Here is a 24648-nt window from a genome sequence, read left to right as displayed (position 1 = left end):
ATGAAAGGGACACACAGATGGATTTGACAACAAGACAGTTCAATGCCCGAGAGGTTGCTGATATTAGGTTCCTAGAACATGAGGATTTCATTGCTGACAGTGTCTTTATTGCCTCTAAAGAGTTCACCACACTCCTCTATCAACATAAGGGACTGCAGATTAGAAACATCATGAAGGATAGCAATGAAGATCAGTAGGTCCAAAAGCTACAGGAGGAAATGGACTCGTGATGAAAGAAATGACACCTGAAAAGGGGAGGAAATTGCTTAAGGAGGCTGGTGTGCTATTGTACTCTGGATGGGACATGAAGTCTTCCTTGTTGTTTGATGGTTTTCTCAAGAAACAGGATCCAAACAAGCAAATGATGCCAGATGAAATTGATAAACTCTTCAGAGGATCAAGATATGATCCAGATCAAAAGGCTCTTCTACAATGGGCTATTTATCCAAAGATAAAAGACCCACACTGGTTGACACTGAAGAAGCTTTGGGACATCTGATGATACAGCAAGTTGGAAAGACTGATCCCAGGATCACTGCCAAACTAAATTTGGATGTGGCTAAACTGAATCAATATCAAATAGAGTTTCTTGTCAGAGAGAACTCTACATACAAGAGCCTATATGAAAAAGCCGGTGAAGAAAAGCAAAGACTGCAAGCAAGATTACTGCAGATTGATACAGGCACCAGTGAAACGAGGATGTCATATGATATGGACCGAGATACTATGGATGCTTGGACAAATGCAATATATTGGAGGAGCAAGGCAGAAAAGTCATCTTGACAAATAGAAAAAATGCAGCAAAAGATGGATAAGTTTGTTCATGAAATCATTGAACATAGATTCAAAAGTGTGTTGCAGGTCGCAGAAAACTATTGGAAGACATGCACTCGGACAGCCAAAGCTTTGAGGGAGCATGAAAGGCTCAAATCACGGTTGCAGGAAATGATGAATGATAACAGTTTAATGACTCCTGGTGAGAGGACTGAAGCCGAAACCTACTTGAAGTCCCATGATGGGTTTGCAAATCAATTGAGAAAAGAGCTTCAGAGATTGGACGATGGGAATACCCCTAGGGTGCCCTCTTTTTACAATGATGGTGAACTGGTGTTGCTAGAGCAATGGAAACAAGCTAAGTTACCGGTTCGGGTTCGAAGAACCCGGTACGCCGGTACGGCAAAATTTTGAAAAGAGGTTTGGGTTCGTTTGGGTTCGTTAGTACCAAAACATGTAAATTATATATATATATATATTTGATATTTGTGAAGTCTATAAGCATGAATTAAAATTTGCTTGTAACATAGCATCATATAAACAACAAAACAAACATAAACTTGTAATCATAGCATCATGATCATACCATAATTGATAATAGCATCATATACATCAAGTTTAATATCAAAATGACAAAATATTCAAGTATCATTGTTTCAACTTTCAACAATATAAACTTAAATTTTAATCATCAAATGGATCATCTAATCATCCTCCTCCTCCTCCTCATCATCATCATTGAGATTGACATTAGATGAGCCAATGCCACTTGCACTTGCACTATAAGCTGGCTCAATTTCCGAGTCATCAAGTGTCAATGCAAGAAGCTGAGAAGCAAGAGCATCCAAATCAGTATGCTCTGGCTCTATATCCCACATCTTTGTTTCCCCTTGTGCGTAGTCATGTTGTTTGTGTGAAAGAAGACGTAGGTTGGAATGCACATATACTAAATTCTCCGCTCTTTTTGATAGCAGCCTATTGCACTTTACTGAGTGGATGAAAGAGTATGTGCTCCAATTTCTTTCTGAAGCAGATGAACTAGCAACCTATGAAGACAAAGTAAACAATTAAAGTTATACATTAATAAAAATAAAATTTCTAGCAACCTATGAAGACAAAGTAAACTATAAATAAACTAAAACTTGTAAATTTAAAATTTTAATTAATTAAACTTACTTGCGATAAAACTTTTATAACGAGGGGTTGTAGGTGTTGGAAGCATGTGCCATGGAAGTACCACCAGCTATGAGCATCCTTCTTGGATCTATGACGAAGTGCATCAACACTTAGACCATTCCCATTTGCGAATTCTATGAACTCATTTGTAACATCTCGCAAATCATCATCGGGATATAGTCTAAGAAATGCTGCCTTGTACCCATTAGATACTTCTAGATCTCTCCATGGTGGAATCCTTCGTGGTTTATCAAGAAACCGATTGCTATAGTACTTAGGTGTCAAGGCATAGGCAAGAAGGTGCAAAGGAGTGGTCATCTTATTCCACCTCTCTACAATAATTACTTCCAGTTCTTTGAAGAATTTCTCCTGAGGATCATTCTCTTTTTCATTTATAGTGACCTTTATTTTTTCAAGCATTGAGTCAATGCCATCATAAATCTCACCTATGCAAGGCTTAACCATGTCTGTATAGCGAATCATGCTCATGATGGGCTCAGTGATACTTAGGAGATATGTAACAAGATCACACCATTTCTCATTCAATATTCTATCCCTAATTTTTTTTGCCCTCTCAGTGCTACTTTGCTTCCATACAGTCCAATTGGTGCTGATCACCATATTGCATAGTGCCACTCTAACTTTCACAAGTCGTCTTAAGACAATTGTGTTTGATGCAAAACGGGTCTCAGCAACCTATAACACAAATTAATGCCAAATGATTAAAAAATAAAGCCAAACTTTAAAGAAGAATACACAATATAGCTTACACAATGATATTATGAACATTGAAAACTGAAAAAAATCAGAAAATGTAAAATTAAATTACTATTTCACTTACCTTCAATAGCTCCAAATTCGAATAGGTTCTATTTTTCCCTTGAGACATGTGGTGGTTTGTGATGAACATCTGGATGTCCTCAGCCTCTGCATACACATCTATGATCCATTTTTATTTTTTGCCCAATCCTTTGTAGCATAAGGTTGAGTGAATGTACTGCACAAGGTGTCCAAAAGATGTGATCATAGCGTTGCTCAACCAACAAACCAGCAGCTCTACAATTTTTTGCATTGTCCGTTATGACTTGGACAACATTGCGGGGTCCCACAGACTCAATGGTAGAGATGAGAATTTTTGCAATAAATTGGCCATCTTTTATTTGGCCCTCACAATCCACAGCTCTCTAAAACATTGCCCCTTTAGGGGACACCGCTATGACATTGATCAAGGGACGGTTTTAGCATGTTTCCACCCATCTGAAACAATTGTTACACTTGTCTCAACCCATGAATTCCTTATGGGTTTCAATGCATCTTCAACCCTCTTCACTTCTTTCTCCAATAATGTTCCACGTACCTTCTCATAACCGGGGCCCTTATACCCTCTTGGTGCCTCATTAACACTTTTTATCATTTGCTTCCAATATGGGGAGCGAACAACATTGAATGACAACCCATTTGCATAAATGCACCTTACTATATCTTGATCAGCATTGTCTCTACTCTCATTTTGGAATGCGGTTTCTAAAGGACCCTTTGTTCTTTTACGTGTCAAGGGTGGTTCACTTTGAGGTTCATTTGTGGCAAAGAAGGGGTGGTCTTCTACTACAATATTGGGATTAGAAGGGCCTTGCATTCCCTTTGTTTTCTTTGATGTGGTTTGGTATAGGTTTACCATTTTTTCCAGGGCATTTTTTTATGCCTCTTCTTTTTATTCCACACAAATGGCCTACCACCCGATAATATGAACTATTACATTCAATATCACATCCATGGCATTTCCACCGGAATCCCCCACCTCCCGGAAGTTGTTTTATAATGTCCACATATTTCCATAAGGGAGAATTTGGATCGTTTCTTTGTTTTGCAATTATTTGCTCATTGCCAATGGAGGAAGATGTAGATGTCATTCTAGTTCCTATGGCAAGAAATAATATAAACATATTCAAAAACAAAAACTAAATAATGAAAAAAAATTCAAGTTTCATGTTTGACAATTTGTGAAACAGAAATAGTTGGAAAAAAATGTTTAAAAACCTACCTCTTGCAGCCAATGGAAGCTTGAAAATGTATGGAAATGATGTTACAACACTTGTTGAAGCTTCAAAAATCAGTCTTCAACTCCTCCTCTTTGATCTTGGAAGCCAAATTTTGTTCACCCTTTCTTCAACCTGCTCTCATTAAACTTTTGTTTGCAACACAAATGAGGTGAAATGAGTCAATAAAATGGTTTAGAAGTCAATTTTAGGTTATAACTTTCACTTTTTACAAGGCGAAATTAAAAAAAAAATTAAATTTGCATTATTTTTTTACTTTACAGGCCGCCCAACCGCTCAGGTTCGACTAGGTCCGCCCGGGTTCGACTGGGTTCGGCCAAGGTCGAACCCACTCTGGGTTTTTCGAACCCTGGTCGAACCCAGTTCGAACCGGACCCGGTCGAACCAGGACCTGTACCAGGGGGGCCCAAAGGCGAACCCGGTAACCTAGGAAACAAGAGTTCGTTAATGACAAGGATCGAGCAGTGGCAGGATTAGATTGGGATAAAGACTTGTCACCTTATGTGAATATATTCTCTCCAATTATTTCCTGATAGAAACCGACATGAGAAAGATGAACAATGATATTGTGATGTACAAGGATGACAACTACATAGAACATGTAGGCATGCTAAATTTGTTTATCTTTCAGTTTGTTAACAAAAGTAGTAGTTAGTAGCTATGTACTGAAAAGTCACACCTCTTGGTGAAGATGTATACTCTCATATAAATGAGGGATTTTTGTAATATTAGAGGGATTATTAGAAAGGAAGTAGATTATAGCCACAGGCTTACCATTGTACTATTTTGACGAATATATATAATATAATCAGTCGTTTTTTCCTTTGCGTATGTGATGTGGATTATTACATTTTCTGCAGGCAATTGCTTGTGATATTATCTAAAGGAGATAAGGTTATTTGTGTTTTTCCAGTAAAATTTTGTGTTTCATATTGTAAATTTGGATCAAAAAAGATTTACTTGCGAATTGTAATTGTTCCTTGTATTTCTTCCTTGGATGGTCTCTTAAAGTTAGGGTTAAATTCATTCAAGCGGTTTACAATATAGACATCGAAGTAGAGCTCATAAGAAACAGTAATTGACAGACTCGCTGAGAGTGGGTGGGTTTAAAAACTGTCTCATAAGTTTACACAATAAGTACTAAAGAAATATAAAGACTCTGTAGCCCAAACAGCAAAGGAGGCACTGGTCATCTATAAAATACAACTCATTACCATATAAGTTCACATTTTACTTTGAAGCAATAGGATTAGCTGAGTAGGAAACATAGAGTAAATTAGCAATAGTATACACATATAAATTTCAAGCACAAAGATCAAATAGTTTCTACAACAACAATCTTGAACTCATCTGCTATATCTCCATCTTAGGAACTTATGCCATTCTGAGATAGGAGGAAGTCAGATCAAGATACCCAATCTGCTATAAAAGGTACTAGTTCTTGAGAACAACTAGTGAATAGGTATACCTGCCTAGGTCTTGCAGAGCCTAAAGTGAGAGGGTTAGTAACCAAATAGGTTTAGTCTATAAGTTGGCCAAGTCAATTGGAAGGTTTGATCATAGGAGTTGGCATTTCCTTAGGACCTATCCAATCTGTTGATTTGAGACCCAACACAATCCTGAGTGATCTCTGATTGCATATCCTATGTTAGAAGGGCCTGGGTTGCCTTTAGAGGCACCATCAAAGTTTAATTTTAGCCAGCCAGGCTTTGGAGGGGTCCAAGTAGCATCCTTTCTGGAGTTGGTTTTTAACCCAAAAGATGGAGGAATCTTGATCCCTTGCCAGTTTTTCCTGATGCTCTCATCCCATGAAGAGAAAACTTTGGCCGGTTCCAAAGAGAAAGGTATTTTTCAATTTACTATGTCCACTATTGCCGATTCAATTGAGTTTAGGATTGATTCTAGCCTTCTGAATTTGTCTTCAAATAGTCTGCGATTCCTTTCTTTCCAAATTTCCCAGACTAAGCATGATGGGGACACCTCCGTGATTTGACTCAAGGTGCTCTCCTTAATTGGGAAAGGCCAACTTTGAAACAGAGATTTTATGTCATTCAGCAGGGTTGTGATCAACCCCAATTTGGCACAAAGCCAACGCCAACATTTGGAAGCAAAGGGGCAGAGTTCAGTAGGAGGTGGTCCACTATCTCTGCCTGGGCTTTACACATAATGCACCTTGAAGGTCCTTCATATCCCATTTTTGTAAACTTTTCTGTGGTCAAGATTTTTTTTCTGATAGGCTAGCCACGCGAAAATTCCTGCTTTTGGAATGATCTTGGAACCTCAAAACAGCTTCGTCGGAATATCCTGCTTGTCTTGATCTGAATTACTGACCAGAACTCTGTAGCCATCTTTTGAGTTATATTGCCTTGTTTTGGAGGATGCCCAAATTAAAGAGTCTGCTCCTCTTCTAGGATTGATATTTCTTGCTTTTAGTTGTTCTAAGAGTTGGTCTAGATCTTCCCCTGGGATTGGCAATCCTTCCATTGATTTCCACCTCCAACTTTGAGTATTCGGTGAGTCATCCTCTTCCGGATAGTCTCTAACTCGAACACCCCAATGTTGTTTAAACCAGTGCTCTGTAATAGGAATATTGAGGGAGTTTGCAACAGGTGGATAACCACCCCAAGAGTCCTCCCAAAAGAGACTAGCTGATCCATCATGAATATCCCATGTGATCAATTCTAAGACCAATTTTCTGCAGGAGATGACAAAGTTCCAGGTTCTAGATCCCTTGAGAAAATTGCTTGTTCTAAGAAGGTTGAGAGGATCCTGATCTAGTAGATACTTGGTTGCCAGCATTCTAACCCATGTGATATTACTTATTAGGATTATTTATGAACTTCCAGACTAGTTTGGCCCCTAGGGCTTTGTTTTGCAATTTAAGATCCTTGATGCCTAATCCCCCCATTGTCTTGGGCTTGATTATTTTATCCCAAGCAATTAAGGCAATTTTGTGCTTTTCCTTAGTGTTTTGCCAAAAGAAATTTCTCATCTTCTTAATTATAAAGGAGTTGGCACTAGTTGATAGGGATAATATGGATAATAGATAAATAGGAAGGGCCGAGACCACTGCTTGAATCATCACTAGCCTTCCAGCCCAAGAGAGCCACTTTCCCTTCCAAGAGTTTGAATTTTGTTCCACTTTTAACTTTAAGGAATCCCAAAATTTAGTATTCCTTAGACCTCGGTCCATTGGGATGCCCAAATGAATGCAAGGGAGAGATCCTTCTCTGCAATCTAGAATTCTAAGGATCTTGCCTTGTAGAAGATTTGAAGTAGAGAAAAAATAAACTTTAGTTTTATCCTTATTTTTTATTTGACCTGAGTCCTTTCCATAAGATTCTAATATCTGGTTTAGGTGGGTTGCTTCCTTAACTTTTGCTGCCCCCAAGAGGAGATTATCATCTACAAACTGCTGGTGGGTAACTGCAAAATTTTTGGTTACTTTGATTCCCTCTAAAAGGTTATTAGAATGACTTGCTTTGATTGCCCTTCCCAAAGCCTCCCCCATTATAATATAGAGGAAAGGAGATATAGGATCTCCTTGTCTGATACCCCTTGTGGAAGAAAAGAAACCTGTTGGCTTTCCATTTATCAGAATTGAAAATTTAGGAGTTGAGATGCATTCAAACACCCAGTTGATCCATTGTTTGGCACAGCCGAAGGCTTGCATGATTTTGCAGAGAAAACGCCAATCTACACTATCATAGGCTTTTGATATGTCTAGTTTTATTATCATACCTGGTCTGTTTGTGCTTTGAAGGGTGTGGATTGCTTCTTTCGCTATTATCACCCCATCAAGAATTGAGCGGTCTGGGACAAATTCTGTCTGTTCTTGTGATATAATACTTTCCATGAGGGGTTTCATTCTGTTTGTCATGACTTTTGAGAGGATTTTGTAGACTGTATTGCATAGGGAAATAAGTCTGAAATCGCCCAAATTTGATGTTTTCTCCTTCTTTGGGATGAGCGCTATAAACGTGTTATTTACTTCTTTGAGAATTCTCCCTGATCTTCTTGAACATTCTAGAGCTTCTGAAAGGTCCTAACCTAATATATGCCAGCACTTCTTGAAGAAATCCGCAGGGAAACCATCCAGGCTAGGAGCCTTACCAGAGGGAAGTTGATTAAGGGCTTGGAATGCTTCCTCCAACTTAATTCTCTCATTTAGTTTCTGGTTTTGCTCGTCTGAAATGATCTTGGGGATCACTTCCAAAAACTTTTTTTGTTCCAACAATTGAGTTCCTTCTATGTTATTTAAGAGATTAAAGTAAAAGGAGGTGATCTCTTTCTTTATCTCATCAGGGTCCTCTGAGATTTGGTTATGCTTTGTCTCCAATTTTGATATCCAATTCTTGCTCCTTCTGAGCTTTGTTACATTATGGAAAAACTTGGTATTTTTGTCCCCCATTCTGAGCCCGTTCTCTCTAGACTTTTGTCTCCAAAAAATTTCTTCTTTTCAAAGAATATCCTCATACTCCAAAAAGAGGTTCCTTTCTTGATGAAAGGATTCTTGATCCATTCCCACCGAAATGATCTTCTCATTTAGAGCTGCCAATCTCTCTTCTAGTGATCTTTTTGTTGAAAAAATGTTTTTGATTTGCTGAGAATTCCATGGGAGCAATTTCTGCTTTACTAATTTTAGCTTTGCAATAAAGCAAAAGAGTTTTGATCCTTCAAAAGATCCTTCCTTCCACCAATTTTCTATCAAGCTAAGAAAATTTGGATCTTTCATCCACATATTCTCAAACCTAAATGGAGCTCTAGAAATTTCCTGATTACCTAGTAGAGAAAGAAAAATGGGGTAATGGTCTGATCCTGAGCAAGGGAGAACCGCGCAGGAGAGAGAAAAGGGAAAGAGTCTCAAGTCACCTTGCCAGAAGAATCTATCTATTTTTTCAGCTATATTGCTGAATCCTTTCTCTCTATTTGTCCATGTGAAGGTGTCCCCTGAATCTATTTCTAATAGACCATTCCTTTCAATCCAGTCGTTGAAGTCCTACTAGGATCCACCTAAGCGGATGATTCCTCCCCTTTTGTTGGAAGCAATCCTGATGGGATTGAAGTCTCCCCCTATGAAAAGTTGATCCTTAGTCAAAGAAGACAAGATTCCATCTAAAGAGGACCATAAGAGGCGCTTTTTGTGTGGGGACACTGGGCCATAAGTATTTATAACAAAAAAGGAAGTATTAGACTGAAGATGAGTAATTTTGGCAAGAAGCCAATTCTTGCTAGATACGATACCCTCAGCTTTGACTTGGGAAGGCTTCCAGATTATCATTGAGCCTCTAGATGCCCCTTCTGAAGCCACTGTCAATTGCAGAGATGCCTGAAACAAAGGACTAATTCCACTCCCAAATGAGACTGCTTGCTTACACTCCATTTTAGTTTCTTGCAAGAGGATGATGTTTGCACTAACCAAAAGAATCCTTCTTTTGATCACCTTCTGTTTGTTAGGGGCATTGAGACCCCTAACATTCCATGAAAGGATTTTCATTGTTGTTCAGGAAGGGGATTTCCCTTGCCTACTTTCCAGAGATCTGATTGTTTTGATTGATTCTCCGTAGCACCATCCTGGGATCTAGCTTCAATGAGGGATTTGCGACCCTTCTTAGGAGGGGAAGATCCAAAGTCTAGCTTCTCCAATCCCTCTTGATTCTGATGCAGCCCTAATTTCCTTTTTTCCTTAATCTGAGAGTACAGTATTGCTAGAGGAGTTTCTAAGATTGGGTCCGGGTTCTCATCCTCTATCAAAAAATCCTGAAGAAGATTCTGGGCATTCTAATCTAAAGACAAATCCAGACCTTGAGGCACTATAGCCAAGAAAAGAGAAGTGGGTAAGGAATTTCCGCCGAGAGATTAAAATGCTGGTTTGATAGGGGTAGATCTGAAGAAGGAGAGATCTCTCCTTCAGATAAGAGTGGTTCATATTCCTCCTCCAGGCCAACTTTAAGGTCATTTTTAATGGCATCCTCTTCCTGTAGGATTTTAGCAAGATGCATAGGTTTGCTTTTACTAGATTTTATTAGCTGATGGGATCCTCTTAGTTTCTTTCGCCTTAAACTATTCTTCCTCTTTGAAGCCTTAGCGGAAGGTTGGGAGAATATGTTGAAAGCTCCTCTACTCAAGGAAGGAGTTTTTTTTTTACCAAACAAACTCCTAATAGCCTTTTGAGATTGGATCTTAACAATCGGGGATAGAATGAGAGGAGGACAACTTAAAGGAGAAGGCAGAGAGATCTGAGGAACCTAACCTGGATTTGATTGATTCAGCTCACTTGGCTTATCTCTTGAAAATTGATGAGTTCTAGGAGTATGAAGGAACTGTGAATCTGGAGGAGCTGGAGAGGCACGTGGCGTAGCTAAAGCTCTATCTTGAGACTACCGAGAAGCATTCTTGCTTGCCTAGGCTGCATCCAAAGCAGCTGGGTCTGAAAGGTTTTCCAATCCCTTGACCATCTTCTGAAAGTCTTGACCAGCGGTGATTAGCTTTGAAGGCGGATGAGGTAGGTTGAGAGCTCCCATAGCAGCTGCCAAAGAGCTATTATTGACTATTTGGTTTCGGAGAATACATTTGCCAGGGATTTCCTTTCCCATTCTCATCACTTTCTGATTCCATCTACCTATTTCTAAAATAATTTTTAGATCGCTATAAAAGCCTTCTTAAGGTCAATCTCAACATAAATGTTGGCTACATTCCCTTTGAGGCCTTTCAGGAAATCTGCCTCAATCCCCACTAAGGATCCTAAAGCGTCGCCGATCTTCAACAGAGCCTCCGGACACCAAAACTCAGATGGGAGACCTACTAAAGACAACCAAACTGGAGTTTTCTCGAATCTATGGTGCACTAGGTCAAAGCTTGGTTTCCAATCTAGGAAACGAAATGTCGAGCCTTGAAAAACCAAAGGACTACCTTTCGTGATTGCTTTCTTCAAAGACGAGTCAACGCATTCTAAGAAGAAAAAATCATTTTGAAGCAAAGTTCCTAGACTTGGACTCGGCTCTGACTCGGCAAGGCTGACTCGACTCGTGACTCGGCAAAATAAGAAAACCCTTGAAATTTAGAGATTTTTAACGATTTAAAACTTGTTTCATACACCCATTATTGAATTAAGCTTAAAGACACTATAACATCATCAAATAGAAGCTAATTTGATCACATACATAAACATACATCCATCACATGCGTAAAAATGTAAATTGTAGCTGAAGGAATTAGAAAACATAGATATATAGAGTTATAAATGTTGTCCAATGTATAATATAAAATCCATGACTTCAAATGTTCCCAAACATATATCTAACTGTAAAGTGTAAAAAAAAACAAGTCTATGGCTCTGGCTCAGGCTCAGCCTCGTCTATCTGCCTCCTACAAAGGCGTCTAAGGTAGGTCCTGGATGACTGTGTAGCCATAGTCTCTGCCTGTGATGTGCCAGTCTGAGTAGCCATAGGTGTTGTGCCTGATCGTGCTCTATCCTCCTCTTCTGCCATAGCCACAGCCTCAGCCTCTCTGTCTGCCTGGTCAACACACTCAAGGTCCTCATCAGTGAAGATTGGATCGGTGGACTCAGTGAGCCAATCGGACTCGGGGTCGACTTCCTCTAGAGTGATCGGAGAGGAGTCATCGTCCAAAATCTGTCTAGTCCTGAGACGGAGGTTGTAATGAACAAAGACTAGATCATTCAACCTCTCCACAGACAATCTATTTCGCCTCTTCGAGTGGATGTGCTCGAACATGCTCCAGTTGCGCTCACATCCAGAAGCGCTGCACGACTGGCTCAATATGCGGATGGCAATTTTTTGAAGGTTTGGGGTTGAAGGCCCAAACATTTGCCACCATCTATCTGAGATAAGGAAAAGAAAAAAACATTAGTCTCATTTCCAACTTTAAAGGTAGATTATAAAATGAAAAATTAAAATGCATGTCATAAACTTTAGAATTTTCTACCTGGCTGCAATTTTGTCCGACCCTCTTTGCACAATTGGCTAGCAAAGATTGCCCCTGATGCATTATTAAATGCATCCATCTCAAGAAGTGTAGTGTGGTATCAGTGACCATCCATTGTACTACTGAATATAGCCCGCTAAGAACCTCCTCATCCGCTTTGAAATCAGCACGGAAACGAAATGATGGATTGAGGTAATAAGCTGCTGCATGGATGGGCCTATGAAGTTGGTTATGCCATCTTCTATCAATTATGTCCCAAATGGGCCTATACTTATCCTCAACTCCAGCATATATGGATCTAATGGCCTCCTTGGCCCTATCCATGCCCTCATATATGTAGCCCACAGCGGGCTTCTCCCCATCAACAACTCGTAGGAGAACTACTAGGGGCTCAGTGACCTGCAAATAATGTTAAACAAAAATAGTTAACTCACAAGTGTGCATGAAAATAAGAAAAATTGCAAAGTTGCACAATGCAAACAAAACAAAAATATGCATATAATATTATAAATTTATAAGATTACGTGCACGATCTCTGCACAAGGGATCCAAAAACCTGGCTCATCAAAAATGCAATCTACTACATCCATCCCTGCAGTGGTCGTAGCATAGGATGAGGAAGTCCACTCCTCACCAACAAACATGCGCCTCAAAGATGCCTTTGATTTTAACAAGGATTTCAATGTGAGGAAATTTGAGGCAAATCTTGTTATACCAGGACGAGCCAACTCCCTTTCCCCCGTGTATTGCCTCATAATGCTAAGGACCAATGCATGATTGTAAATAAATTTGCATATATTCTTGGCCCTTTCAACGCATTCTTTCACCCATCCAAGCTTACCTATATCCTCCAGCATGAGGTCAAGGCAATGGACCGCACATGGAGACCAAAAGATTTTTGGGTGCCTCTCCATCAAAAGTTTTCCTGTAAAAATTTTAATTTAGTTAAAGAATTAGATGTGAAATTTTACCATTAATATTTAAACGTTAAAAACTTAAAAGTTTAAAAGTCAAAAGTTAAAACTTAAAAGAAAACTTTTAAAGTTTACCTGTAGCAACATAACTTGCTGCATTATCCGTCACCACTTGCACCACATTTTCTTCCCCCACCTCATCTATAACTTCCTCAATAGCCTCACATAAGTATGCCGCATTTTTGACATGTGAGGAAGCATCGATGGACTTCAAAAACATGGTGGATCCTAAAAATAAAACAAATTAATTATCAATAAATTAGAATGCAAATTATTCAATTTCAATCACAATGCATATAGAGAAGTAAAATGATCAATCACCTCCGCTGGAAACAAGAAAATTTAGGAGTGTTCTATTCCTCCTATCAGTCCAACCATCTGTCATGATGGTGTAACCCTTCTGGCTCCAAGATTGGCGGTGGTCCTCTAGGTCAACTTTCATATCTTCCACCATTTCCAACAAGAGAGGGCCACTCAACTCAATATCACTAGGGGCTTTAAACCCCGGCCCACAAATGGTTACTGCATCAATCATGCCTTGCCAATAAGGAGACCTATCACAAATTGAAATAGATTAAATAAAAAAAGTTCAATTTCAATTTCAACTTTCAAATTCAAACCATAAAATTTTAAATTTTAATTTAAAACAATCAAATAAAAAAGTACCTGGCTGCAATAAATGGAATGTTGCAGAAGTACCAAAACTTGCAAATTGCTTTTCTTCCTGCATCATCGACCTCCTTGTTCCAAGACATGCTCTCAAGCGAGGGTTGTGCGCCAGGAGTAGTGCGTGGTACAAAAAAATTGTCTATCTTGGATTTTTGCACTCTAGGACCAAAAGTGTGACTAGGAGTAGGAATAGAAGTACTGGCACTAGCAGAAGCACTAGGACGAAAGGGAGGCATAGAAGAACCCTCTCCAACACAACCTATGGATGCAGCTGTGGATGTGGAGCCGGATGCGGATGTGGGTGGAGGGGAACCAATATGACATAACTCCTCTCTTTGTCTTTTTTTTGTTTGCTTATGTATTTCAAAGTTTTCTAATAGGACGTAACAAAAACGGATTGCTTCGGGAGTTGCCTTGTCACAAGGCTCAGTATCATGACCACGTATGCCAGCAATATGATATTTTAATCTATTTATCCCCCCATGGTTAATTTCCTTACAAAACATACACTTGGTTTGATTTCTCTGTCTACCAGGGAATTCTTCAGTGTATTTCCATGCCTCGTCTTTTTGACCATGTTTCCTAGGTGGAGGATTAGGGTGAGCCATTAGGAAAAAAAATTGTTTTCAAAACGTGAGGGCTGCTGCAATAAGACAATTTTACAAATCACCATTTGAGCATTGTGTTTAACAAAGTTTTAAATTTAAAATTTTTAAACTAATTAAAAAAAATCAGCAAAGACTAATTTGTGCATTGTGTTTTTTCTTGAAAATTTTCAAATTTCAAAGAAAGAAATTAACAATTCAGAAAAATCAGCAAACCCTAGATTTTTTTTAGAAAAAATTATAAATACATGTATACAATTTTTTCAAAAAAAAAGTCTAGGGTTTGCTATGCTATTGTTCTATTTATGTCATTGTGATTGAATCATTGAAGTATGCAAGCAACAATATAGATTTGGAAAGCTGAAGTTAAAAAAAAAATTAAAAAAAAATGAAAAAATCCATAATATAGAAAAAAAACCAACATAATCAATAAAAATTAAAACTTACCTCTTTCAAATTTGTTGACAAGTGTTTGAAATGAGCTTCTTGATGCTCTCAATGCAACTGTAGTGCTGCCCCAATGTGATTTGTGCAAGCTTTTCACCTCTTCCTCTTAGCTGGTTGCAAAACTACGGCTCTCTTTTTTCCTCTCTTCCACTCATAAAACTGAATGGCAATCCCTTTTAGGGTTATAACAAAGGCAAATGGCACAAAACATAATAAAAATGTGTTATATTTTTTTTGTTTTAGCGTCCACTTTTTGCAAGCTGTGCCGGACGGGTCACGACCCTCGGACTCGGCGAGTCAGGGGGTGACTCGGCGAGTCAGGCGAGTCACACCCTGTGACTCGTCCGGGCCCGGGTCAGGGTCGCCGTGACCCGGCGGAGGTCACCCGGCCCGCTGACTCGCGTGACTCGCCGCGAGTCACGGAACTCTGTTTTGAAGTTGTCTAGCTAAAATCAGACCTGGAAAAGAAGACTTCCACCAGGCGATTATATCTTTGCTATTCCTGCCGCTTCCACACCATTGTGCAAAGAAAGCATTTTCTTTGAGTCGAGCAATCATAGGATTCAGAGAGTCTGAAGGTAGAACAAACAGTTTGTTTCCCATGGACTTCCTATTCCATTTCTGATCCTTATGTTCAAAGTTAGGAGTTGGCCACAGGGGAAAAGTTTTTTTGAAACTCGAGGCCCTCGAACTCCCGTAGGGCAGGAAAGATGCGGCTGAAGGGAGAGCTTGTAAATTTTGGCTATGAGGGTGCTGATTTTTTGACAAGGTTTGCTTGGGAGGAGCAGGTTTTTGATCCCTAGCTGAAATAGGGATGCTATTTGAGCCTGTTGATACTTTCTTAGCCCAAGAGTCTGAGCTTTGGTGCTTCGCAGCTTCGTTAAGCCAATGATTTCGATTACTTGCTTGCTGAGCAATGCCAGACTGGCGAGGAAAGATTGTTCTCTCTAGTGAGAAGCTTGCCTGAGGACCCAACCAAGAATGTCTTTGATAGTTCTGGTTCTTATGAAGCCATTGAAATTTGTGGTTCTTCTGGAAGCTCGAGGGTTTCTGGAGCTTTGTCTTGGTGTTCTGCCGCCTAAAGGAGCCCTGGTTAGAGTATTGATTTTGGAACCACGCTGATTTCTGAAAGCTCTGATTTTTCTAGGTTCTCTGAACTTTAGATCTCAAATCCTGAGGTCTTGAGGAATAACCTCGAGGATTCCATGTGCTCTCCGCCCTTCTTGAATCAGACTTCATCATGAGCTTTTGGCAGGTGCTAAACTATTGATTTTAACTTATAAATTGGAAATGTTGGTCACCTTCAAATAGTAATTTTAATTTGTTTGATTTTGACTCTTATGTGAACTCTCAATTTAACACAAATGTTATATATTAAGTTTCTACAATGCATCTATGTATAATTTCTCAAATATCAATGTTATCATATGAACATTTGAAATTTTCCCTATTTTTTATATGATCATCCCTTGGTCGTCCCCAAAATTGGCTTTAAAAATCGGGGAATTAGAAACATGTGCCCCCATCCCAAAAACTCAGGGTAACATAGGTAAAATGTGATTTTTTGTTGTGCAAAATGGAGGCATTAGACCCAAGGGGGAAAAGGTGGTCATTTTGCACACTTAAAATATTAAAGTGAATATGGAGCCAAAAAGAGAAATTATTATTTTATTCACTAGGAAAAGTTATAAATGTAGCAGTGAAGAGAAAAGGGTTACTATTTTTCATATCTGGTTTTTCTTTATGAAAATTTGAGAGTTGCTTATTTCTTCAGGATGAAAACCCTGTAGAAATACCTGTTTCGAGGACGAAAACTGTCCTAGCTGGATTTGGTGATTTTATCTTGAAGTCACAGTCATGTTTGCAAGTGAAGTTCTTACAGTTTGGTTTTAAAAGATAGGTTCCTTTGATGTATTTTGAAAAGATTCAAGTTTGAAGTTGTTATTTGATCTGTTTCAGTGGTGTTTTGAAGTTTGTGTGAGTTAAACCAACTGTACCATATCTTGTAGAGTGGGCTGTACTTCTTCAAACAGGTTGTACTTATCTCTTATTAAATCATTTGAAATGGTTTTATTGGTTGTTATCACTCTTTACATTGCTGCCGGTTTTCTGTTTGTACAAATTTGATGGGCTTGATGAAAGGGGAGTACTTCCTTAAGTTGGAAGTACATGCCTAGAGGGGCACATGAGCTAATCCTGAGAAAGTGCTTCATTTTTTTAGTCTATTTCTCATTGTTTGGAGGCGCCATGGAGGTATATTTGTAGTTCATACATTTTGAGGTTGTATTTTGATTGTTTGCGCTAGCTATGTCATTTTCTTTTTCAGATCTGAATACAACTTAAATTCATCAGTTTGATATTACGATTGTAACTTGTTGTTTGGGCCAGAAATAGTATATTTTGAAGTGACTTTGATGCAGTGTACCAGCTCATTTGCATTGGGTGGTGTGTTGGGCATGCTGGTTATGAATTTCTAAGTGTTTACCTTGCTGTTCTAGCAAGTTTACCAATGGTTTTCAGTGTTGTAGCAGTCTTAGAGATTACTAAGATCAGTTCGGTTGTGTTGGCATACATCCAGGTAGTGTTTGTAACTATGTGGATGGTGTTAAGTGAGTTCTCATGTAATGTATCAATCTGATTTGGCAATGTATCAGTAGTTTATTTACCAAAATGTTGATTTGTAATGCATTTTATATGACCTTGTAAATTTTGGATGGTAGTATTGTCATAGTATTTCATTGAATGCAATTTTATTTTGTAAGTTCGATGATTTTCTGCCAACAATTATAGCACATTTAGCCTGTTTTGGCATGACCAAGCTGACATTATCTATTGTTTTGGTTTTAGTCAAGCTTAGAAATTCTGCTAGTGCTTTTGCGTTGCATACACAGTCTACCAAAAGAGGTGTTGATTAGGTTGGCTTTTCTACCTGTGTATTCAAATCAGCCTGCTTCCATTTCATATGTAATTGCATTCATCTAAACTAATGTGTTGTTGGGGGCACCGTATGCCCCCTCAAGAATCTGGGTGATCAAAAAATGTTGAAGACATTACATTGCACTTTCATATTGCAAAATTGAAAAAAAAGTAGGACACCTTGTTACAAAGGGAGAGTTGCCTCTTTTCAGTCACCCAAAAGGGATGACTATTCCTTCTCTACTCTTCTTTCGCTTAGGCCTTCTCAACACCCAGGATTCAGTATACATTGGAAATAATGGACAATCATCCCCTCTTTCATCTTTTTTTCTAATGGTGTAGATGATAGCATGGGTTACCCCTTATCTGCCCATCTTCACTTCCTATATGCTTTATAACTGCATACTATAGTGTAAATGTGTCTTCCAGGGCTCACTCCAAAGTATTTGAAACACATTAAGAGTTAAAATGGGTAGATGAAATTGTCTTCTTTATAAAAATATGCAACATACATGCAATTGTAGTTACATTGTGTATTAAATTTTAAAATACTTGCTAACTGTTCATTTGTCTTATCTTGGAACAAAGCTGGATGTAGTCGGGCAGCTATATACATATAAATACACACATTTGTGTTGAGAAGCACTTTATTTCTCATAAAGTCAGTGGAATCGAAGAAACTTGAAAATTTTAAGGAGGGAAAAAAATAATAAATAGAATCCTTATTAGAGAATTGTTCGTAACACATTTACAATATCTCTCAAATAATTTCTGCACTAGTAAGATAAGTTAATGAGATGACATCTCGTTTTGTTGGCAGTGGTCATCGATTGTTGGAATATTTGATGACAAAATGGAATTTACAATGTGTGAAGCTTCTAGATTCACACGAGTTTCTGCCTTCATGGAAGTCATCTAGGATATCTGCCTCTATTGAATTAGCAGAAATCAAGGTTAAACAGTAATATATGGGACTACGAAGAATTTTGTCTTAAACTTATATGATGACAAATAACGACATCTATTGAAATCTTTGAATGTGCTGGTCGGCTTTTAGCTTTAGTTTGTCTCTAATGAACTGCACTGATGGTTTTAATAATCTAAGTTTTACTCTATTAATAATGAGTGGAGGATATGTTAAATTTGTTGATTGCCTTGAGCACAATTTGCTTTGAGAGAACAGTGCCTGGGACAAAGAATTATGGACGGTCTTATTCAATCTCCTAGGCATGGATTTCCAGCAAGTATAAAAATATATACTGCAATTGCATTTGCTTTTGACTATTTTTTCTTTTAAAGTGCAAAGTAGCAAGACATGTTTCCTTAAGCACATCTTTGACAATCCTCTATCTAATGTCACATCTTTTATATTTAGTAATTACTTTAATATAAGTAAATTTACTAATATTGTTTTTTCAGAAATACTCGATCTCACTTGCCTTACTGGCTTATCTTGGATTGTAGCACATAGCAAGAGTTGAAGATCACAAAAATGCCAAAAGCAATGAAAATGTAAAAAGTTGACAAACAGCTTAAACCTAGAGTTGAGCCGATAGTGTATCATAAAAGAAAAAAGATGTGTAGAATTATAAATTTTGATTATAAAATGTGCGCAGTACAATTAGAATGTTACATGTACTGCTGTATAGTGTTTTTTTTAATACGAAGGTTAGTCAACCAATGTCAAGTATGAAGAAAATGGACATCTAAGTGAAATAATATGAGCTATAAGACAAGAAAGGAATGTTAACGACAAAATCCACTAGTTCATGATGAATGACCACTAGCTCTAGTAAATGTTTTAACACTAATAACACTAAATAAAGTTATTTTTTGTACAAATAAACTTTAAAATCGTGGAGTAGTGTCATTCATGAATTAATATTATTATGATTTATTTTTTTCACAATTACTTTAAAAGTTTTGAATAGCTTCAATCGTAGCTTTATGGCAACTATTGGTTAGCTTGTCTCATCTTTTTTTTAATCTAAATCCAAATATTGCATCTCTTTTTTAAACTTTTAATTTTTTTCTTTGTTGATTAATTAAATATTCTTATGTAAACAAATAAGTGCTTTTAATTGCACAATCTTTGTTTAGTTGCTTGATTCTTGTCCTAATAGTTGCAAGCTATTGTTTAAAAAGTCTATTAATTCTTGTACTTGTGAATCATTCTTTATTAATTCTTGTACTTGTTAATCATTCTTATATTTTCTTAAAGGAAATAATTTTTAATTTTATACAATTTTAAATTAATCTTAAATATAATCTATTTTACAATAATACATATTTCTGGTTTTAATTTTGATTGACTAGATTAAACGTTAATATTGATTGGTTAGCTTATACAACTTAGTTTCTCTAATTTCTTAATTACTTGAAAAGTTTTAACAATATGTTTGTAACATCTTATCTTATAAAGAAGATACCATTTAATAAATAGTAATCTAATAAATCTTGATTATTTATTATTTATGAATGGTTCCTACGGAAAGGTGTGACTAATACCTTTTAAGGTATTTTACCACTCTTTTTCTATATTTAAGGAGGTTCTCTCTCATTTGAGAGTGTGCAAATGTGGAATCTTTATAGTAAGTTATATCACTACACACATAAGGTATTATTGGTCAAGTGAAAATAAGGAGAAGTGTCCCCATTAATTCTATTTTAATAGGCTATATTTTGTAAGTGTTTTAATAAAATGATATTTTATTGGCTTTTTTAGTCAAAGAGGTTTTCCCCATATATATTTTGTGTAATGTATAAATTCTATGATTGTATGTTTCTCATTTTATTTATTTTTTCTTTTATTTATAATGATTAGTATCCTAGCATTCTAGTTTCTACCATGGTATTAGATATACTAATCATTTTTATAAGTTATACTAGAAGACAAAAATTGTTAGAAAACATCTTTATACTTGGTCAACATGTGTGTAAAGTCATTCACTCAGTATATTTGGTGTATAGTTTCTATTGTTTTTTAATCAAATCATTATTTTGTTCTCCTTTCAAGTTGTTGATGTACGTTGCTTTCTAATGACACTAGGTGGCCCAATCATAATTCACCAATATGGATTTCTTACAAGAATGGGCTTTCTCAAATTAAAGTTCTATCCTACTATTTAGCTTCTTCCCGATCTATTTCTTTGGATGTTACATTATATGACAATGGTGCTATGAATGTTTTATTTTGTGGAGACATCAAGTGAAAGTGATAGTCTCACTAGACAATATTGATCTAGGAACATCACTCAAATCAACATCCTTATAACAACTATGCATTTGTATTTTCAAAATCATAAAATAATCAACATAGTAAGGAATCTTCAATCAAAGAATTGCTATGTTTAAGTTCCCCACAATACAAAGTTGGACAAGATTTACATGTCATGCCCCACTATTTACAAGATGGAAACATGACACCACCTAACTCACATACAAATATTTTTATCGAAACATTACGATACACCTCAACTAATCAGTTTCAATAATAACATCAAATTAAGTTATGCAATTTGGGATGTAAAAACGTCTTCAAGGGATTGCTAATGTCCCAAATTGCGTAACTTAGTTTAATTTTATTATTGAAATTGATTAGTTGAGATTTCTTGTAATGTTTTGATAAAAATATTTGTAGGTGAGTTGGGTTGTGTCATGTTTCCACCTTGTGAATAGTGGCACATGATGTTAGGTATGAGAGCGAGGTTTCAACACTAGGCTAGCTCTAGGTCTACCTCGTATGAGAATTACTTTACAAGTGTTATTTCCTTATTAATTTATGGTTGTTGGATTAATAACTATTTTATTTTTGGAGTAATATTGCTATTTGAGTTAAGTTATTCTACTAGCAACTTCTAAAGGACTATGACATCTAAGAATATTTTGTTGACAACCTATTATTCATTAATTAGTTGTGTATGATGCGATTGGCCAAATAGTATGTCTCAAAATGTTGTGGAATTATTTAATAATTGACTCTTGTATTATACCTCTTATCCTTAAGTTTTAAGTGTTTGAGAATAGGCTATCCCTCATATGCTTGTATTGAGAATAGGGGTAGTTTGGGTATAGCTAGTCTTTTGCAAAAGTTGCTTGGTATGAGTTGTTTTTGCCCCTCCTCGGGACCTTATAGCCCCAGTTCAGGTCATGGTGCCTAGGGTGTTAGTTATGTGGAAGTTTTAGAAAACCTTAGAATTTTCCTACTAGGTTCACTTTCTCTTGTTAGTTGTGTTGTTATAAATCGATTTAGCACATCTAGAAGACCATCTGTTTTTAGTAAAATGGATGCAAGGTTTGATGATGGATCAAGAGAGGTAGAAGTTGGAAACCACTTGTGTTGGTTATCATGTTGCAAGTAAAGCATGGTTGTCTATCACTAAAACACTAGCTTCAGTTATTAAGAGATTGAAGGTAAACAAAAGAAAGTATTTTTCTCCACTAAGGATGTTATGCCTATTAGCTTGTATGAAAACTAGTAAAGTCATTAAAAAGCTCGCAGCATAGACATTTGAGGGCGAACCTAAGTATATGACTTCATTAACGTGATATGGTAGGCTATCTTTTTGTCTTGGAGAATTTTACGTGATTGGTATTGCCTTTTGTGAATCTATACATCTTGAACCATAGTAAGAAATTTATTTAAATTAAAAAAACTCATGGTCGTCAAAAACAAAGATTAGTTACGTATCATTCAAGAAATTTTGAAAGAGTGTACACATGTTGATGTTTCATGTAGTGAAGTTATATATATGAAAATTCCAAAATAATGGAATGTGGCATGTAATTTAGTGATTCTATTCAAATTGGTATAATGGCATTGTTTGACATTTTAGATTGTGATAGTTGCATGGGGATCCTTGTCAAAAGAGAATTAGTTATAAGTTTGGTTTTAACTCATTTAAAATCATTTCTCATTAATATGATCATATCCTAACAACAAATTGTTAGTATACTTGTCAAAGGAAGGAAACTTAGTATGATGTAAGTCATTGGTAGGCCTATAATATTGGGCCTTAAATTATGGGTTACCATTTCCTTTTAGTGCCATTAAGATTAGTGCTAATTGTTATATCCTGCTAGTTTGAATTATTGTGATTAATCCATTCAATTTGTTTAAGGGAAGGGAATATGCACACGCTTCCTCAAGATTAAAATATAGTGGTCTTGTAATTACTCAAATTGAAATGTGTATAGTTAAATACACCATTAGGTCCTTTTTGTCTATAGATATTTCTATTGGCCAAATTGTGTTTGAGCAATGTAGAAGGACTTTAAAATTAAGGATAAGAATAAGTTTTAGAGTAATAAACTTGTGAATGTATTTTTCCCTCAGGACAAATATTAATATTATACGATTGTATAGGTTATATTTTAATAACTCTAAGGAGATGCTTATTAAATTATGTTGTAACTCGAAAAATGTGTTGTATATCAAGATTGAGATAATCACTCCCTAGGAAATTTAAATTACCATCCTAGAAAACTAGTGTAGAAGTCTCTTGCTTTTAGGCAAGATAGGAAATCTCTTATGGTAAGGATGGTAGGTAACAAGGTTGTCCATGAACGGTTAATTGTTTTACTTACAACACTAAACCCTTGGTATTGTAGCAAGTAAATTAAAATATCACATTGAGATCCAAATGTTGAATAAGCTAATTATGGTTGGTGGTATTGTTCTATATGATTTTAATGTACAAGGATGGTAACTTAAAAGAGTTTAATTTGGGTGTTATTTTAGAGTACTTAAATGTAAGTTGAATTAATACTTGTGTGGATTTGAGTTTTAGCATGAGCTAATCGAGTCAAAGGTCCTCTGAGGAGTGTGGGAAGAGTTGATGTAAGCGATGATTGCTTGGACACATGATTTATGTCTCTCCTATAGTTCATGTGTGTCCCTTTAACTAAAAGATTGCTAATAACATAAAACATAATTCCTTGTATGGTATTTGGGATCTTGTGGAAAGTTTAGTTAATTGTTTAGATGAAAGAATGACAATCGCTCCTTTATTTTTCTCTTATCTTGGGATAATTGGTATGGTATTAATCTCCATACCGATGCTATTTTCGTGTTACAAGAAGAGTTTGATAAAGTATGTTGATTTATTGACCTTAGTGTAGATTTATTGATCGTAGATGGTGTGTTTAGGGTAGATGAGTCCTAAGAAGTTGGAAGCTAGTAATGGAACATAAAGTAAGGGGTTTGTAAAATTATGGCTTCTAAACCTTGTTTAAGGAATGAAAGTTGTGTTTAACCTCTATTTGGGTGGTGTCTTGCACCATGTATCCTTATGTTCCAAGAATCAATCTTTATTTGCCAAATAATAGATATAATTTTCTAGTTGTCAATTGAGTTAGCTATAAGGATGAATTGCAAAAGGGTTAATTGGATAGAGTGCAAGTATGGTGAAGACATCGATTCCTCTCCTCCCCTCTAGTGGCTTAAGGGAAGACACATAGTTTGCAGTTATCTGTGAAATTTTTTTGTAGTTTTAGTTCTTGTTGTTTTTATTTATTTAACTATCTATATTGCCAATAGAATTTTAGATTTAAAAGTTTGGGCAATTACATAGTTTGTAGTTATCTGTGAAATTTTTCGTAGTTTTAGTTCTTGTTGTTTTTATTTATTTAACTATCTATACTACCGATAGAAATTTAAATTTAAAAGTTTGGGCAATTGCCATATATGGTTTGAGCAGATCCTTTGCCTCAAGGATCTTATCTTTTATATTAATTGAGTGATTTTTTATTTTGTTTATTTTGAAATTTTATATTTTATCTATAAATTTATTTTGTGATACATTATTGACATCTATTGGGAGTGTGCAGGTACATGCCAATGGGGATTCGGGGTTGAGCTCCTACTCCCTATTGTGATTCCTTAGTATGGCCGATCCTCTCTCATACGAAGGAGATTGGATCATTCATTAATGTTGTAACCGTGTTTTATTTCATAAATGTGAGTTTGAGTATGTTGGTTGTATTGTGTTAATATGTTGTACTATTATTTGGATTTGGAACCCTAAGTGTTTGATGGTCTTGTGCATGGTAGCTTGTGATAATATTTCATCTTTATAGTTTGTG

At 36.6% G+C, this 24648-nt stretch overlaps 1 protein-coding gene across 1 annotated transcript; it reads right to left on the bottom strand.

Annotated features, from left to right (window-relative positions):
- Window positions 1–9500: 9500 nt before the first annotated feature.
- Window positions 9501–12876, bottom strand: LOC131876717 (uncharacterized). The gene is made up of 3 exons (XM_059222180.1): window positions 12479–12876; window positions 12063–12353; window positions 9501–9767 (listed from the first exon to the last, which is right to left on the bottom strand). The coding sequence occupies exons 1-3, from the start codon at window positions 12866–12868 to the stop codon at window positions 9501–9503; spliced, it is 948 nt and encodes a 315-aa protein (XP_059078163.1). The 5' UTR covers window positions 12869–12876.
- Between the last annotated feature and the right edge of the window lie 11772 nt (window positions 12877–24648).

Source organism: Cryptomeria japonica, chromosome 6 (genome assembly GCF_030272615.1).
Source record: "Cryptomeria japonica chromosome 6, Sugi_1.0, whole genome shotgun sequence".
Lineage (NCBI taxonomy): Eukaryota > Viridiplantae > Streptophyta > Pinopsida > Cupressales > Cupressaceae > Cryptomeria > Cryptomeria japonica.
The sequence above is the reverse complement of the archived record's forward strand: the minus strand, read 5'-3'. Positions and strand labels throughout refer to the sequence as shown.